At 35.5% G+C, this 18,446-nt stretch overlaps 1 protein-coding gene across 4 annotated transcripts in view; it reads right to left on the reverse strand.

Annotated features, from left to right (window-relative positions):
* Positions 1 to 1,569: 1,569 nt before the first annotated feature.
* The window catches only part of SREK1 (splicing regulatory glutamic acid and lysine rich protein 1), a 46,950-nt gene continuing 30,073 nt past the window's right edge, over positions 1,570 to 18,446 (reverse strand). For 3 of the 4 annotated variants that reach the window (XM_043887216.1, XM_043887218.1, XM_043887219.1), the window contains exons 8-12: positions 17,586 to 17,705; positions 16,834 to 17,220; positions 13,010 to 13,105; positions 7,435 to 7,579; positions 1,570 to 6,343 (exon numbers count right to left, since the gene is read on the reverse strand). In XM_043887216.1, the coding sequence (XP_043743151.1) occupies positions 6,194 to 6,343; positions 7,435 to 7,579; positions 13,010 to 13,105; positions 16,834 to 17,220; positions 17,586 to 17,705 (898 nt within the window). In that variant the 3' untranslated portion in view covers positions 1,570 to 6,193. The remainder of the gene's footprint in view (positions 6,344 to 7,434; positions 7,580 to 13,009; positions 13,106 to 16,833; positions 17,221 to 17,585; positions 17,706 to 18,446) is intronic. The other variant, XM_043887217.1, reaches the window with a different exon arrangement.

Genomic DNA, 18,446 nt, shown 5'->3' on the forward strand with positions numbered 1-18,446 from the left:
TATATGCTAGTCAAGAAGCAACAGTTAGAATAGAAAACAACTGACTGATTCAGGCTTGAGAAAGGAGTCTGACGAGGCTGTTTATCGTCACTCTGTTTACTTAACTTAGATGCAGAGCACATCATGCGAAATGCCGGGCTGGATGAGTTACAACCTGGAATCAAGATTCCTGGGAGAAATATCAACCACCTCAGATACGCGGCTGATACCAGTGTAATGGCAGAAAGCAAAGAGGAACTAAAGAACCTCTTGATGAGGGTGAAGGAGTAAAGTGAAAGAGCCAACTGAAAACTAAATATTAACAAAACTAAGATCATGGCATCCAGCCCCATCACTTCACAGGAAACAGAAGGGGAAAGGTGAAAATAGTGACAGATATCCTCTTCCTAGGCTCTAAAATCACTGTGGATGGTGACTGCAGCCATGCAATTAGAAGACGAATGCTTTTTGTCAGGAAAGTTATAACAATCCTAGACAGTGTATTAAAAAGCAAAGACATCACTTTGCTGACAAAAGTCTGTTTAGTCAAGGCTATGGTCTTTCCAGCAGTCACATATGGTTGTGATACCTGGACCATAAAGAGCACCAAAGAATTAACTGATGCTTTTGAACTGTGGTGAGGGAGAAGACTCTTTAGACTCCTTTGGACAGCAAGGAGATCAAACTAGTCAATCTCAAAGGAAATCAATCTTGAATACTCACTGGAGGGACTGATGCTGAAGCTTAAAGCTCCAATACTCTGGCCACCTGATGCAAAGAGCCAACTCACTGGAAAAGACCCTGATGCTGGGAAAGACTGAAGGCAGAAGAAGAGGGCGACAGAGGATGAGATGGTTGGATGGCATCACTGATGCAATGGACATGAACTTGAGCAAACTCCTGGAGATGGTGAGGGACAGGTAAGTCCAGCGTGCTGCAGTCCATGGGGTCACAAAGAGTCGGACACGACTTGGCAACTGAACAACAACAAATCAGAAAAACAAACATCGTATATAAGGCACATATATGGAATCTAGAAAAATAGTACTAATCAACCTATTTACAGGGAAGAAAGGGAGATGAAGACGTGGGAAGCATACTTGTGGACACAACAGGGGAAGGAGAGGGTAGGATGAACTGAGAAAGTAGCACTGACATATACACACCACCATGTGTAGAGCAGGTAACTAGTGGGAAGCTGCTGTGTAAACAGGGAGCCCGCCCTCGCACTCACTGACCTAGGGGGTGGGACGGGAGAGGGCAGGGAGGCTTATGAGCGAGGCGATGTATAGATATGACTGATCACCACTGTTATACAGCAGAAACCAACACAACACTGCAAAGCAATTATCCTCCAATAAATAGAGGTGGTTCTGAAAATAAAAGGGAGATTCAAAGAGCTGCTGTCACTTACTGGAACACTGCAAAACATTAGAGATGCAAAGCTTTGACTTGAGACCACCACACAACATGAAGAATACCCAATGATCGAAAACCTCTACCCTGAAGAGGCCATTGCCAACCTTTCAGTTATAAAAGTACACTGTAAATATGTAATTAAATGTCTTAGATGAAATTACTACTCAACAGTGGAGACTTTAAGATTTTCATTTTATTAAAAATAGAGCAACACAACAGCAGCAGCATCTGATAAATCTTCACTAGTACCATTTGGAAGTAGTCCTACTCACATAAATATACACCACCTATGCAGTACCCATTTTTTACATTTTAAACCCTTCCCTTGATAATCCATATAGCATTTTGTAAAAAATAGCACTACTGTATTAAACCTAGTTAAGATGGAGAAAAGTAATATCTAACTGCTAAACTGGCCTACCTATATAACTACACAGTACACCCAAATATAACCTTCTGTGGAAATTAAGAGAATTCTGTAGTTTCCCAACAGTTTTTTGCCTACCAGTAACCTTAAATGGTAGAACAATCTCTTCAACTCTAATTCTTTCAGCATGAATTTCATGAATTTGAACTTACAGATATAGTTAAGAAATTATCTACCTAGCAAATAGAAGTGAATCAAGAATGAAGGCAACTATTATTCTATTCCAATCCTCAGAAAGGAAATCTTACCAGTAAAATTTGTGAAGTTTTATAAAAGTTGGCAAGTCTCAAAATTAAAATGTTACAAAGTAAATTTAAAACTCAGACAACAGACTAAAAATCTAAGAACAGTATGTTAAGAAATGTTGCATTATATATAAACTAACAATTGTAATAAATTGATTGCTAGAAACTATAAAAGTACCTTAAAATGAAATAGAAAGAAATCTAGTTATTAGTTTCTAAATCCCACCTAGTAATAATAGCTTTAGCTTTTATTTTAAAAATTATGTACCAATCTTTGGCAGAATCACCAATAAAAGTGTGTTTAAGAAAAACAAATTCACCCACAAACCCAAGATTAAGTAGGGAAGTGAATTTTATTTTTAAAAGATTATTTTATTACATTTATACTTGACTCCTGCTTCCAGAAATATCACTTAGCCCTTCTGAGAGCACTAACCTCTGAAACTTAAAAATCAACAATTTAATTTTAAGTGACTGTTACATTACTGAATAAACATGAGAAAATACTAAGTATATATGTAGTAAAAGTTCCTTTAAAATCTTTAAAACACCCTAAGGAATGTAATTACTTTGTGGAAATGGCTCTACTTCATAAGTGACCCAATTAAAACCAGATACTCCTTTCAATAAAAATATAAGAAATATCTCATTGAAACGTTATTCAATACAACGCTCAAAAAGAATTCATTTTAACTGCTAATTCAACTACTAAAGAAAGATTTAAATCAAATCATACTAAAAGACCCTGATGCTGAGAACGACTGAAGACAAAAGGAGGAGGAGGTGGCAGAGAATGAGATGGTTAGCCAGCATAACTGACTTAACGCACATGAATCTGAGCAAACTTTGGGAGACAGTGAAGGGCAGAGCCTGGCGTGCTGCAGTCCATGGGGCTTAGTGACTGAACAACAACTGTTCCAAATTTTTAAACTTTTAAAAGTCTATTATTACATACTATATTCCTTAAATTTGAATGATAGCTTCAGTTGGGATCAAATTTGCCTCCAGATTCATTTTAAACACAGAAACCCATATAACGTATAAGAATGAATGAGGATACTGAGGATGACTAATATCACAAAAGAAATTATTTTCTTGACCAAAAAAAAAAAAAAAATTGGTTCTAAATGCCAGTGTTTACTTTTCAATGTCAAAATTTAACTCTCGGATACTTCTCAAGATCAATGTAGCAAATACTGAATACCTTGGAAAATAATTCTAAACAGAAAAGCACAAGCTGACTAGTGTATTTGTAACTACGTATTAATTAGACTCAATGGAAAATAATGAGACAGCTGCAGAAGTTAAGGGTTTATACTTGATTCCTCACATGAAACTGGCTAGCTTATAAAGGAACATCTTTTATTACCAGTTAAGTGTACACTGCTGAAGAACAAAAACAGAAGGACCAACAGAATTTGTCTAGAATGATGAAGAGCAACTACAATTTAAGGGACAGAACATACTCGCCATGTAATCAAGCTGAAACAGATAACTTACAGCTGGCATCAAGTATAAAATGCTGTCTTCTTGGCCTTACCTCAAGTTTTCCTGACATCTACCTGGGGTGAAAAAGACAGCTTTAAAAAAACAATGAAGTACCTTAAAAGAAAATAATAAACAAATGAAAACACATCAGCCCTTATAAGTGAACAAAGAGAAAATCTTTTTCACTCACACACACACTCTCTCTCTCTCTCTCCCCGTCACCCTCCCTTCCTTACCTCTAGACCCCTAGAAAGTTTTGCTTCCCTAGGCCTGTTTAAGAAAATGACTTCACGTTCTCTGGGCCTCTGGTATTCCTACTCATGCCCAATTTTTATAAATCAGTGTCTTTTAAGATTAGTATGGTTATCTTAAAGCTGAATAAATATCATCAGGAAGAAAAATAATTGGCATCAGGAACCAAATTACATATGTTAATTACCAACTAACCAAACATTGTACAGAGTACAGAGTACAAGAAAATACTCAGAACTTTAAATGACTGCTTTATAGACACCACACAAACATGCATACCAAAACAATCTCCATAGCTATGCCAACTAAAACAAGAACAGGAGAAACCTAAGATGCTGTTTTGAAATGCATAAACAAATATTTTCCTCTAAAATACTTAGCTTTATTAGAGAAATGGTACTAAAAATAACAAAGATTCAAACAACATTTGTTCTATTCTACTTACATATCATAAATAAGAAGCTTTGATGCAAGACACACACTCCTTCCATCTTTCCATATGCACCCAAGCATTCCTGTATCAAAATAAGCTGTTTACCAGCCAACCGTATGTGGCTGAATGATTAAAATGACCATCTATACTTTACATAGTAAAGCATTTTCAAAAATTTTAATGTACATAGTGACAAAGAGGAAAAAAAAAAACACAGTAATTGTGAACACATGAAGAGTAGTTAAGCAGCTTCATAATCAAACCAGGCTTCATTATTTGCAATAAGGGCAATTCCTTCCATTCTCCGCCAAATACTTAAGTTCCAATAGTATTAACATTAAAAGAAAACTCAAGTTGAAACCAAGTAACTGATGTGCTACTCAGCTCTTTAAATCCATAAGTAACTCTTCCCATGAGGTAAGGCAACTGAGTAATTTGATTGTATTAGACTGCATTAAAATAATTATACTTGATTTTTTTAAATAACATGCTAATTAAAAGGCATAACTTTTGGAAATATAACAATGAAAAGAGTTCTGAAATATAAGTTGTGGTTTGGGGGAAAGTATTAGCAATGTTGTCATTTTACTACTTGCATACTTTCTGCAAAAAGTGTGTCTAACAATGTAGGATGACCTATATTTTAAGCTTAAGTAAACATACTTAACACATAAAACAAATAACCGCATGTACTCTCCTTTAAGCACAATTTCAGCACATCATTTATGAGAAGATGATTGAGAGGTAATAATTAAGGCCATCCAATGTAGACAACTAAAGGGTCTTGCTTTAAGTAAAATAAGAACATGCTGCTTCATTTTCAATTATCACAGTATAAAACTGATGGTCCCGAAACTGCACTGTTGTTTTAAGCGCTGAAGTCATTCTTAAAAACAGACTTCCCTCTCATATTAAGTAAGAAGCTCTTCTGACATATTACTTTCACACTTTTCTATGGGAGGGAATGGAATACCCATCTAAATTCCATATGAATTGAGAATGACTTGCTCATATAAAATTCTAGAAAACAGTATACCACATTGTAGAAGGCACTAAAGCTTCAGCTTGTGCTCCCATAGCCCATTTTGAAAACCCAGCTTTCTTTTTATAAATGGCACCTTTACCACCTACAGCTGACAACACACACTGCAATATTGTTCATAATAAGCTCGGAAATGTCAAGAAAGTTCAAAAAGAAATGCTTACTATGTGGGGAGACCCAATGATTCTAAATACTGAATACTAATATGTCATTAGTATTCAACACAGTTGTTCTTCCTTTAAAAAGAGAACAGTAGCATGCATTGTCAGTTGGTTTGTAATCCACTTATTTAAGCAACTTTAATCTGTAGAATTATTTTAAAGAAAAACCACTGTCCTAAACTGTGAGCAAAAGAAAACACAATAGTGAGAATTTAACACAATCACTATAAATCCTGTGAAGTAAATGTTAAAACTTCTTACAAACTCTGCACTTACAAGGGTGTGTACATATTTGCACCGATTTCAAGCACATTATCAATCTGTATATATTGAAATTAAAAAAAAAAGTAAAATAATACAAAATCAGTTTCTAGCATTTCTTAAAAGAGCCTCCAAAGCTTATCTCCAGTCTTTATGGATAGTATAACAAATTTAGATCTTTAATGTCCCATTTATTTGTAATGGTTCTTGGCAAACACTAACAAACCACATGACACCTGTGTCAGCCACCATGGAGATGCACAGATTTTAGAAGATGAGGAGTTTGGGTCACACCTGTTATTTTCATGATGTCCATGCTTTGTTTTCTTACTCAGTAACAAGATGGCCACAAAGTCACCTAACAACTAGAAAAGCCGTTAGCTCGTATCTTTATGCTCTACCGGATGTCTTCAGTCTAACATCTTGTTGAGAGAACGAAAAGCTCTGGATTCTATCCCGGCGTGTGTTCAGGTGCGTCTGCCGGGCCTATACCGCTTCTGCCTTGGCAGAGAGGTTCTCCTCATTGGGCTGACAACTCCCATTCTGCTGCACTTTGCTCTCCTCAGTCCTTGGTGCATCCTTGTCTTCTGCTTCTTTGCCCACGCTTGAATCTGGTTCTTTATTGTGCTCCTTCTCCTACAATGAGTATTTAGGTAAACATTTAATATTTTTCTCAAGAGCTGCCAGCTGTTACGTTTAGTTCTGGCTAAAATATGTAACTTTACCTTTTGTGAATTAGTCAAACTGGGTATTTTCCCCATTTACCTTTTCAAATAAATAGTACATGCAAACATGTATTGATATGTCCTTTGTACTTCTAAAATGGGACAATCCATGGAATAAATCCATGGAATAAATCCATGGAATAAGATGGAATAAAATAGGTACACAGAAATTCTACAGAAGAACTCAACGAACATTGTTGCCTGACTTGAAAAAGTGGAAGAGATCTGCTGAAGGTAAAATAATTCCCATAGAGGCCAGGACAGACTTGTAATCTGGATACCAAATAAGCAAAAACAAGGGAATATAGAAAAGGAAGTCACTGTTCTCCCTACCGAAGACTGTTCAAGAACAGTCCAGATTCAGTCCTCAACCGAGAATTAAAGAGGACATGTGGAACGGTGTCTGGAATGTATCAAGTGTTCAGATGTTATCACTGTTACTGACAATGATGATAAACTTCTAGCCGTATGGGAATAAATAACACTGGAAGAGGAAAGCTCCAGAACTCACAAAACACAAATATTACTTACCAGCGTAAGGAAAATAACCTAATTCACAAGTATCTACAATATTTATCCCTCTCTCCCCCCAAAAATCCTTACTTGATGGAATTTGGTTTCCATTAATTATTCTAACTCAACAAACCTAACAATTGGTATATTATCACAAAACCAATGATAACATCATCTGTCAAATTTGCTAAAACAAACGCAGTGAGGAAAATGGCAACAAATAGAAATATTCCTGTACACTGTTAAAATTTTTATTGTATGCCATTCTGTGAATAAGATAAGGAATGCAATTGTTTACACTAGTAAACATTAATTAGTTCTTATCTTCAAAACCTAGGTGAAACAACTACTGATATAACAAATGTTAAACAAGTAGTACCAAAAACACTGTTGCCCTCAAGGAGCTTTGTCTAAAGTTACTATCTCTATGAAATAAAGAACAATCTCATATTAATTATTTAAACCCTAAACATGCAAAGACTTGCTTACTTTAAGTGAAGTATTGTTCTTCTCCACCTTGTCCTTCCCTTCTCTGTCATTAGAGCTCTTTCTTGTAGAAGCTGAGCGTTCTCTCTCTCTTCTTTCACTGATGTGGTCCCTTTCTTTTTCTCTCTTTTTATCCTTCTTATTTCTGCTATAAGAGTATTAATAATGTCAGTTAACATCTCAAAAAGTAAACACCCAGTATATTGTTAACTAAATACTCTAATAATAACGCATTGTAAACAAGCATATCAGTAACCTGGTAGACCAAGTAACATAAACGAGTCCTGAAACTCACCAACTCAATCCCATATCCAGTTAACTTTTTAAAGACCCACAATCATTTCTGCAGAGGCACAATTTTGTATTACCAATTTCTTAGTTTTTAAACATTCAAGGTTTATTTATCTACTGTAATTAGGATAAAACAAAATCAAATACATAATACTTTTACCCATTTTTTTCAAAGCAAAAAATGAATAACCAGAAAATAATAAAAAAGATAAAATAATCAGATAAGGCTGAATGACTTCTCAGGCAAGACTATGACTTACAAAAACCTGGAACTTCAAATAATCAATGACACCATGTGCCTTTTTCTCATTCACAAAGTCCCACCCACCAATTCAAGAGCAAAAGTTAAGCAGAAGATGGACTGAACACGTTCCATTTGCAAAAACAACATATCCTTAAAACCAGAGGGGAAAAAATGATGCACTTCATATCAGAAGCATAACAAGACATTTTCAACTCAAAATAATTAACCCTAATATAGAATTCTTTGTCTTAATTATGAATAGCTTAAAAATAAATACAAAGACCAGGTAAATGAACAAAAACACTTAAGAAACAGACCCAAGTACATATAAAAATTGAATAAAGCATCTCAATCATAGGGAAAAAGATGGTCTTTTACAAATAAAAGACCTGGGTACAATTGGATTATTATTCAGAAAGTGATAAAAGTGGGTCCATGTCTCATTCACATATATAAATCCAAATGGATTAGAGACCTAAATTTTTTAAATGAAATAATACAAGTACCACAAGAAAACATAAGTGAATTTCTAATTTAAATGAAAGGGAAGATTTTTTTAACCATAACTAAAATTCCAAGTACAATAGAAGATTCATACATATGCCTACATAAACTTTTGCAAAGCAAAGCAAAAAAACACTGCTAGCATATTCAAAAGAAAAATGACAAACCAAAAAAAAATAGATTCACAACATACTTATGTATATATGTTTATCTTTACATATAGCTCTTAAAAGTCAAGGAAACAACTGCAAAAAGAACGAGATTCCTTAGCAATATATTTAACCAAAAGGGCAAAAAACTTGCCAAAAGAAATAAATGCATAAATAAAATGGAAACACAACCCATGTTCTTGAATCAGAAGACTTAAATAGAGTTAAGGTAACAATAGTATTCAACGTGATCTACAAATTTATTGCAATCCCCATCTAAATCACATCGGCATTGTTAGCAGAAATAGAAAAAGCCCATCCTAAAAACCATATAGAATCTCCAGGGACATCAAATAGCCAAAACCATCTTTAACAACAAAATTGGAAGACAGTTCCTGATGTTAAAACTTCTTACAAAACTACAGTAAGCAGAACTTTTCTTGGTGGTACAGTGGGTAAGAATTTGCCTGCCAATGCAGGGGACATGGATTTGATCCCTCGTCCAGGAAGACCCTACAGCACTGTGAAGCACCTAAGCCCACGTGCCAGCACTGCTGAGACTGCACGCTGCAGTTACTGAAGCTGCAGACCGAGAGCTGCGCCCCGCTACGAGACGCCGCCACCACGAGAAGCCCACGCCCCGCCACTGGAGGGCAGCTGCCGCTCCCCCAGCGAGGAAGCCCAAGCAAAGCGACGAAGACCCAGAGCAGCCATCAATAAATAAACACCTGTACACAACTGTTCATAGCAGCATTATTTACAATAGCAAAAAAACGGAAATAATACTAAATGTCCATCAACTAATGAATGGTTAAATAACAAAACCTGGTTTTATCCATTCATTGGAATATTACTCATCCATTAAAAAGGAATGAAGTACTAATCATGCTATAATATGTATGAACCTTGAAAACATTACATTCAATCAAAGAAGTCAGATACAAAACCACACATTATGTGAGTCTATATGAAACGGCCATAATAGGCAATCCAGAGACAAGAAGCAGATTAGTGGCTGTCTGGAGCCATGGAGAGTAACTGCTAATGGGTACAGGCTTTCTTCTGAAGTGAAAAAGATGTTCTGGAACTAGCAGTGATGGCTACACAAAATTGTGAACTCTTGAGAAAAATGCAACAAAAATTACTAAACATCACAGAAATGCACATTTAAAAGGGTGAATTTTATGTTATGTAAATTATTTCTTAATTTAAGAAATTTTAAGTCAAAATGGAACTGAGGTTGGGTAGAGTCACTGACCACACACACACACACACACACACACAGTATATATAGTGAACGCTATCTTTTGGAAGACAAGGGAAAATTCAAATACATGTATCTGCTTAATTTTGCAAAAAAGAAACACAAAGAAGGATAAAATAATTTATCACTTACAGAAAGTGGATGTTAAAGTAGAAGAAATCCTGAAGGAAGTGAAATGTTCTAAATATATCTTTTTGTCTAATTAGAGTTTACAGTTGATAAAAGTTTTTACTTTCATGAGCAAAGTATTTTTTTTTCCATTTATTTTTATTATAGCAAAGTATTTTTTAAAAATTTGCCCCACCTCCTCAATATCCTACACCTTCCTTTTATTCTCATCTAAAAATAATAACCCACAAACAAATAAACAAAAGATCTCTGCTGGGGAACATGTTCCTTCTACTCTGGGCAAAACTTTTTTTTTTTTTTGGGCAAAACTTTTTATAAATTTCTCTTTTATCTACCTGGAAAACCAACTGAAAAACTATGACCCATTAGGAAGATAGTGGGATGAAAAAATATATATACAGAAATAACTAACCTTCCTATGTATAAACCTAATCTCCAATTATATGATATAATGAAAGACTTCACTTACAAGAACAAAAAAGCAACATATATCTAAAATTAGACCTTGAAAATGCATAAAATCTGTTTGAAATAAACACTGAAACATTCATGAAAACACTAAGGATGGCCTAAATAAGCCATGTTCCTGGAGAGAAAGACTCACCTTCATAAAGTTTTATTTATTAATAAATCTATTCACCAATTTCCCCATTAATAAATTTAATCATACTGTAACACAAATTATCGGTAGGTTTTACTTCTAGAACACAGTCAAACTAACTCTTAAGCTCAAACAGAAAAATAAACACATAAGAATGATCAAGAAAGCTCAAAAAAAAGAGAAATGAGAGGTATGGAAAAGTGTGTGTGTGTGTGTGTGTATGCGTGCGCACACACGCGCGCTCAGTCATGCCCCAATCTTTGTGACCCCACAGACTGTAGCCCGCCAGGTTTCTCTGTCCATGGGATTCTCCAGGCAAGAATATTGGAGTGGGTTGCCATTTCCTACTCAAAGGAATTTTCCCAACCCAGGGATGGAACCCACGTCTCTTATGTCTCCTGCACTGACAGGCGGATTCTTTACCAACTGTACCACCTGGGGAAATAAAGACCTTACTAAATATTTTAAAATACTACACAATACGTATAATTAAAAGCATGAGGCACTACTGGTACGCAATCATCAGTCAATCCAATACCACATAAGGCCCAGAAACAGATGCCAACACAAGCAGGAAAGTTTAGTATATGACAAAGGAAACATGGAATAAGTGTCAAGAAAATTGGGTTTTTAATGATATTGGAAAACAAAGAAGCATTTGGAAAAATAAAATCGTATCCATGTGCCATATTGCAAACAAGGATAAACTCCTAATGGATCAAAGATGTAAATGCAAAAATTAAAAGTATAAAAGTACAAAAAAGCAATGAAGGAATTTTACTATAATCTTGGAATAGGAAAGACTTTTCTACCTGTAAGACTCAAAATGGAAAAGTCACAAAAGAAAAAAACTTGAGGAATTAAAACTATATAAATCAAAAATCTCTATAAAATTAAGTCTCATAAACAATTTCTAAGAAATGACAAACTAGGAATAATACTTGAAACCAAGTCACTGAAGAATCACCTCTGCAATACAGAATAAATTCCTGAAAACAGAAAAAATAAAAACAGACCCCATAAAAAAATGGGTAATGTATACAATTCACAGAAAAGGAAATACAAATGGCCTTCAAATATATGAAGAGATGGTCACTTCACTCTTAAGAAAAATGCAATGAAAATTACTTTATACTGGTACCATTTCTCATCTATAGATGGACCAAAATCCACAGCTTTGGAAACAATCTGCAGGAGCTATAGGGAAACAAGCAACTCAAACTGCAGCTGGTTAAAGTGCAAGCTGCCACTAACCTTTATAAAGGACAATACGGAAGGATCTCAAAACTACAAAAACACTCACCCTCTGGCCCACCAATACCATTTACAGAAACTGTCTCTGCATACTGGTGTCATCCACAAATTGGCACTTGCCATGGGTGCTTGCCATCTACCTCTACAAGGATTAAATCATGTTCTGCTGCAGCTGCTGACCTCCAACACCCTCTGAGGAAGCCCAGGGTGGAGAGCAGAAATGAGGCACTCTGTGCTCTGGGAAAACTGACACGACAGATCTTCATAGAGTAAGATATTTTCAGGAGCTGATTTTATGAGCCCAGTTCTACTCATATAGCCCAATATCTACTCATATCTAGAAAAGCACTGAAGCCCTTCATGGTGATGACTGTCTCTTGTGACTAGCAGAAGTTTCACAAGACCAGCAGAAACTTTCTAAAAAAGTAAAAATAAACATGCTTGACTGCATGCATTCTCCCTTTACCAAAATCACATATATCCTGTCCTCCTCCCCGCCTCTTTGGGGCAGTCTCTCAGCGCCATCCGAGGTGCTGTCTGCCAGGCTGCAGTCCTCATGTTGCCCCAAACAAAACTTAACTCACAGCTCTCACATTGTGCATTTTTTCAAGTTGACACTGGCACACTACAAAATTATGTAAATACAAAGCTATTCATTACAGACTTACATAATTTATAAAAAGAAAATTAAGAGAACCCATTCTACTGTAGGCTGGTTTCATAACAGGCAACAGAAGACCATGCAGTTGTAAAAAGGGATGAGCAGTACTCTGATGAATACAGAAAGTTCTTCTGGTAGTTAAATGACAAAAGCAACTGTACAACAGTGTACATTTGGCACTACCTTTTGTAGAAGATGAAAAAAAACATTATATATTCTCAAAAAAAAAATTATATATTCTCATCTGCTCCTATATACAAAACTGGAAGGATATACCAAAAAAACTAATACACTGTGGACAGGATAGATGGACACATCATGGAAGTTAAGATCTATTTATAACTTTTGTATTCTCCAGATTTCTAAACCAAACTAATATATTGTTACTCATTCAAAATATAAAGTTATAAAAATAACAGACTGAAGAGAGAAAATTTTCCCCCTGCTTCCTCCTCAGTTCTAGAACACGCTTTCAACCTACCTCCTGGGGGATGGAGACCTAGAAGATTTCCTTTTTATGGTTTTTGATGTTCTTGGTGATCTGGAAGAACTCCTGCTCCTCCTCCTACGCCTTTCCCTAAAAGTAAAAAATATGCCATTTTAAAAACCAGTAATTCCAGTAATATTAATTCAAACACACAAAAGCAAAAGGGTCTGGAATGCTCTCAAGTGAAGCGTATTCTGTAAAGGTCAGTTTAAACTAATGTCTTTCATGAAAATATTCTATCACGTAATTTTAGTACAGGTCAAATGATGAACCATAAATTCAACAGACCAGTGAAAATATCTCTAAGATTTCATATCAGAAAGATGATCTCCTTTACACGTGATTTACTTGGACAGCAATTTCTAGAGCAGAGAAAATATTAATGGATGTTTCATATTCTCTCTTACGTTAAACATATTTTCTTCCTCAACACCTAAAGCACGCTGCTTTCCAGATCCCGCCATGCATCTAGCTCCTTGCTGCCCCACTGTGGATTATTTTTTTTAACAAGTTAATAGGCCCTTTTTAAGAAGTGAAAGATAAATAGGCTTGCAACATACAGACTTTCTAAACCCAAGTACGCAGAATGCCTCTTTAAGGAGTATTTACATTAGTTCACTTCACAGAGAAACTGCTTTTACCCCCTCAACCACCTATCGCTTCATTATTGTTGTTCTAGTCATTTAAAATTAAGCATACAAGTTACTTAGATATAAGGAAATTACTTAAAAACTGGGATTTAAATATGACGAAGTAAAAAATAATTATTAAATAGATTAACAAGATTAAAAACTTTATTAAAAACTGTTTTGTTTCACATATTACTGAATGACACATACTTTTAATAATAATTTTATGTGTGTTCAGTCACTAAGTCGTGTCTAATACTTCGCAACCCCACGGACTGTAGTACACCAGGCTTCCCTATCCTTCAGTATCTCCTGGAGTTTGCTCAAATTCATGTCCACTGAGTCAGTGCTACTATCTAACAAATTACTTCATTTCTAAGAGTGGTCAACTTAGAAACAATGAACTGCAAGATGTCTATTATTCGGGTGATGAGGTATGAGGATTTATTTCTTTTCTTTTTTTTTTTGAGGATTTATTTCTTAAATGACTAATGTAGCCAATGATCTATCCACAAGAAGCTTTGATGATAAGTGGCCACAGAACTGAAACAACCAAATCCTCTAGACTTCAAGTTCTCCTTATATGTCAGTAAGTTGATTCTAGGCTAATAAAATAGGCTAGTAAAATATTTTGTGTACATTTTTCATCTATAAAATAAAAAACCAGACAATGCTTATATGTGGCATACACGGTAGATGTGAAGACTGAAAGAGTTCAAGAACTTGAGTACACAAATTTCTGCTCTACCTAAGGTTCTTGCTTCCATTACCTAATTTTATCTCCAAGTCACCTAAAATTATACTTCCTACTGTGGAAATTAGATGACATTATTCCATTCAATCAATACCATTCTGTAGCAGCACCCCTCCCCCTACCTCACACACTAGGAGTAACTTTTTTCATAGCATAAGAATGTCAGTGTATCCCATTTTATATAAAATGGCTCCATCTTCATCAGTGTCTCTTTACTTGTATTTCAGGAACACTATGTATGGGTGGACTTCTAATAACTACTGGTTAGTGGTGATGAGAGACAGGCTTGATAGACAGCCATCCAGAATGTCAGTTAGTTGAAAAAGAAGCTATCAGCGCTAGTATGCAGAATTGGAGTTAAATAGGCTGACGTTTAAATTTCAGTTTCACACTTAACCAGCTGCATGACTGGGGTCATATTACTTAATCTGAGTCTTAGTTTTTCCAATGGATGAATGGAGATAATAACTCAAGTCTCACTGTGTTGTTATGAGGATTAGGATAATATCTGTAAAGTACCAAGCCTAATGTCTGATACACAGGAGGTGCTCAACAAATTTTTTCTCTTTCCCTTTGTTGGTCTAATCCTTATTGATTATAATTTCAAGCATTATTCTTAAATATCAAAATTTTTTCTTTAAAAAACATAGCTCAGAAGACAATGTTGGAAATAAAAACACCAAGTAGACTATTTTTCTGAGCAGTTAACAGGTTTCCTATTCACTAAACAAATCAGAGCAGCTGAAAGGAAGAAAAATGCTAAAAGAAATTTTAAAACTCTTCACTAAGCTCTTCTGAAAGCATGAATCATTTCAAACCACTGAACCTTTAGGAACCAACATCAGTCAGCATTTATTCTCCAGGCCCCCAGAGGTTATCTAAGAACTGAATGTGACTATCTACACTTTCTTAAACATCAAGCATGAAAAAATTAAACATTTTGAAGTCATCAGAAAAAGTAAATTCAAATGAATTTGAAAAGAATCAGGACACTATTTGGTGTTGTGAAAGGCATAAACATAAACATCATGGAATGTGTGAAACACAACCAATAAAATAACTGCAGTGAAGACACCATAATTGATACCCACAGCAAATGAGTGAAATTATTTAGGTTTTGTTTCAATGTGCTGAATATAGCAAAGATCTACTAATCTGAAGTTCCATTTTAACATATACTGCTGCCTTCAACTTTATACTTCTGAGGCATTTTTTAAAAAGCCAGTACCAAGTACTAGTTAGAGTCTTCATTTAAACAATCACAGAAGAGAAAGAGCTACTGTACTACTATGCTTCTAACTAAAGTGCAGAGCAGATGGAAAATTTCCTCTGAGCTTTGGTTTCTTCATGTTTGAAAACCATAACAGTCTTCTCACAGGCTTACTGTGAGGATTAAATAAGATTAGTCATGAAAAACTCCGCTGAAGACACAAAATCTGGCATATGGTAAAGCACTCAATAAATGCTAGAAAATTATCTTCAATTAAGTAACCAAAGACTAGCATTAAGAATAAGCTACTAAAAAAAAAAAAAAAAAAAAAAGAATAAGCTACTAAAACAGAAAGCAAAAACATTAGGAAATGCACATGCCAGTCTCAAATTATTCTCTATGAAAAACCTTTTAAAAATATCTTTAAAATTTGCTAAAATATGTTTTTAAGTATTTTTAAGATACAGTTTTTAACACAACTTAGGAACTTTCATTTGTTTATAGTGACAATATCATCTGGAGCAAGGGATACAGGTTGAGATGATCTTGAACTAAGGAAGGTCCTCATTTGCTGCTGTTATTATGGCAACCTGCTGCCACCTGGTGGCAGTGTGCGTGTGTGTTAGGTTGCTTCAGTCACATCTGACTCTTTGCAACCCTCTGGACAGCAGCCCACCAAGCTCCTCCGTCCATGGGATTACCCAGGCAAGAATACTGGAGTAGGTTGCCACGCTCTCCTCCAGGGGATGTTCCCAACCCAGGGATCGAACCCGTGTCTCTTATGTCGTCTGCATTGGCAGGTGGGTTCTTTATCATTAGTGCCAGCGGGGAAGCCCTGATGGCAGTGCTCCTAGAGTTAAATTTACTGCTCATTCCAAAGAAATATAGAAGCCTAATAAGCAGTCAACTTGTCCACATAAAACCAAATCCAAAATAAAGAGCTTGCCCCTGCCATCCCACCCTCCACGGAGACAACAAGCAACAGCAACAACAGTCACCGGCGCCCTGCCAGGTTACAGCAGTGGATTACAAGGGGCAGTTAACCTTTCAAACAACTGTGCCCAACACCACCCCTTCCTCCTCACTGATTCAATGCTGCAGCAATCCCTCTGCTAGAGAAATGTTCTACCATTACTCTACTGGTTCCATGTATGACAACATTCTCCCTCTCCCTTAAAACTGTCATCAGTGAGCCTCTTGGTAGAAAGCTGAAGCATCATCAAACCTGCTGGAACTACGAGATCTTCTTGACGCATTGTAACTTCTGGGTGGTGTTCTGGACTTTTTATCCTTCTTTCTTTTCTCATCTATCTCTTTGGATCTGTCCTTTTCTCGTTCCTTTTCTTTGTCTTGTTCCTTCTCCTTTTCTTTGTCTCGTTCCTTCTCATGGTCTTTGTCCCGCTCTCTCTCTTTGTCCTTCTCTTTTTCCTTGTCTTTATCTCGGTCCTTTTCCCGTTCTTTATCTCGGTCTTTATCTTTGTTTTTACCCCGTTCCTTTTCTTTTTCACGTTCCTTTTCCCTGTCTCTTTCTTTTTCCCTTTCCTTTTCTCTATCTTTTTCTTTCACTCTTTCCTTTTCCTTGATTTTTTCTCGGGTATCTTTTCTTTTGTCCCTTTAAAAATAAAAATAAATAAATAAATTCACAACTAAAATAATTCTACTCCCCAAAAAGGACCTCACTGTTTCCTCAACAATTATCAATACAAAACAACTGATAACAGCTATAAGACATTACATACAAATGTCTACATAATTTCTATGTACATGAAGCTAAATGAAACAATTACCAGGCTGAATTAAGTAGTCTGGAAATCTCATGAGTCATACTAACCATCATATTCAAATCAATGACAATCGACATTAAATTATTAAACAATCAGAAAAAAAGTTTAATTTCTTTCATTAAAATTTTAAACCACAACAGATTTTTAACAAATGAGGTCATGAGAATACTACCCTTAAATTCAAAAAACTCACCGTGAACGTGAGCGACTCCTTGACTTTCGCCTCTCCCTTGATTTAGAGCGTTTTTTATGAGGGCTTTTAGATCTACGTCTATCTTTTTGTCTTGAACGTGATCTATTGTGGGATCTACTCCTAAAGAAAGACAAATTGGTAGAGTATCAAAACTTAGTCTCAGAATTTCAACTTCTAAATATTTAAGATCTTTCAAATGGGAGAATTTTAACACCAAACTTGACAGTATTTATCAGTATTTTAAAACTCTCTTTACATAACACTTCCGATAGCTTATATAATTTATTGGAAACTTTACCAGTTTATTGCCCAGAATACAAAGACAGAAATAGAGAAGGAATTTAAGTTATTTCCTACGTCAGATTTAAATTGATAGTTTCAGGTGTGACCTTCCTTTGCTAAGTATTACGTGCTTCAATTAGTACAGACAGACGATTTCTCTCAGTCCATATTTTCATATCATAAATTGTCTTTAACTCTTTTTTTTTAATAGATTTTATTTTGACATGGACTACTTTTAAAAACTTTATTGAATTTGTTAACAATATTGCTTCTATTTTATGTTTTGGTTTTTCAGCCATGAGACATGATATTTTAGCTCCCTGACCAGGGATCAAACCCTCAGACCCTGCATTGGAAGGTGAAGTCTTAACCACTGGACCACCAGGGAAATCCCTGTCTTTAACTCTTGACTTGCATGTAATATGACTGCTTGTGGTTATAACTTATCTTGACAGGGAGTGGTGGTTATATGGTTCAATGGTTTCTATAAACAGCCGTGTGCTGTTTGTCATAACACATATTAAGAACAATGTGTAAGAAAGCACAGTACTAATGATGGTGCTAGCTAGTGTGACAGGA

The sequence above is a fragment of the Cervus elaphus genome, chromosome 25 (assembly GCF_910594005.1).
Source record: "Cervus elaphus chromosome 25, mCerEla1.1, whole genome shotgun sequence".
Classification (NCBI taxonomy): Eukaryota; Metazoa; Chordata; class Mammalia; order Artiodactyla; family Cervidae; genus Cervus; species Cervus elaphus.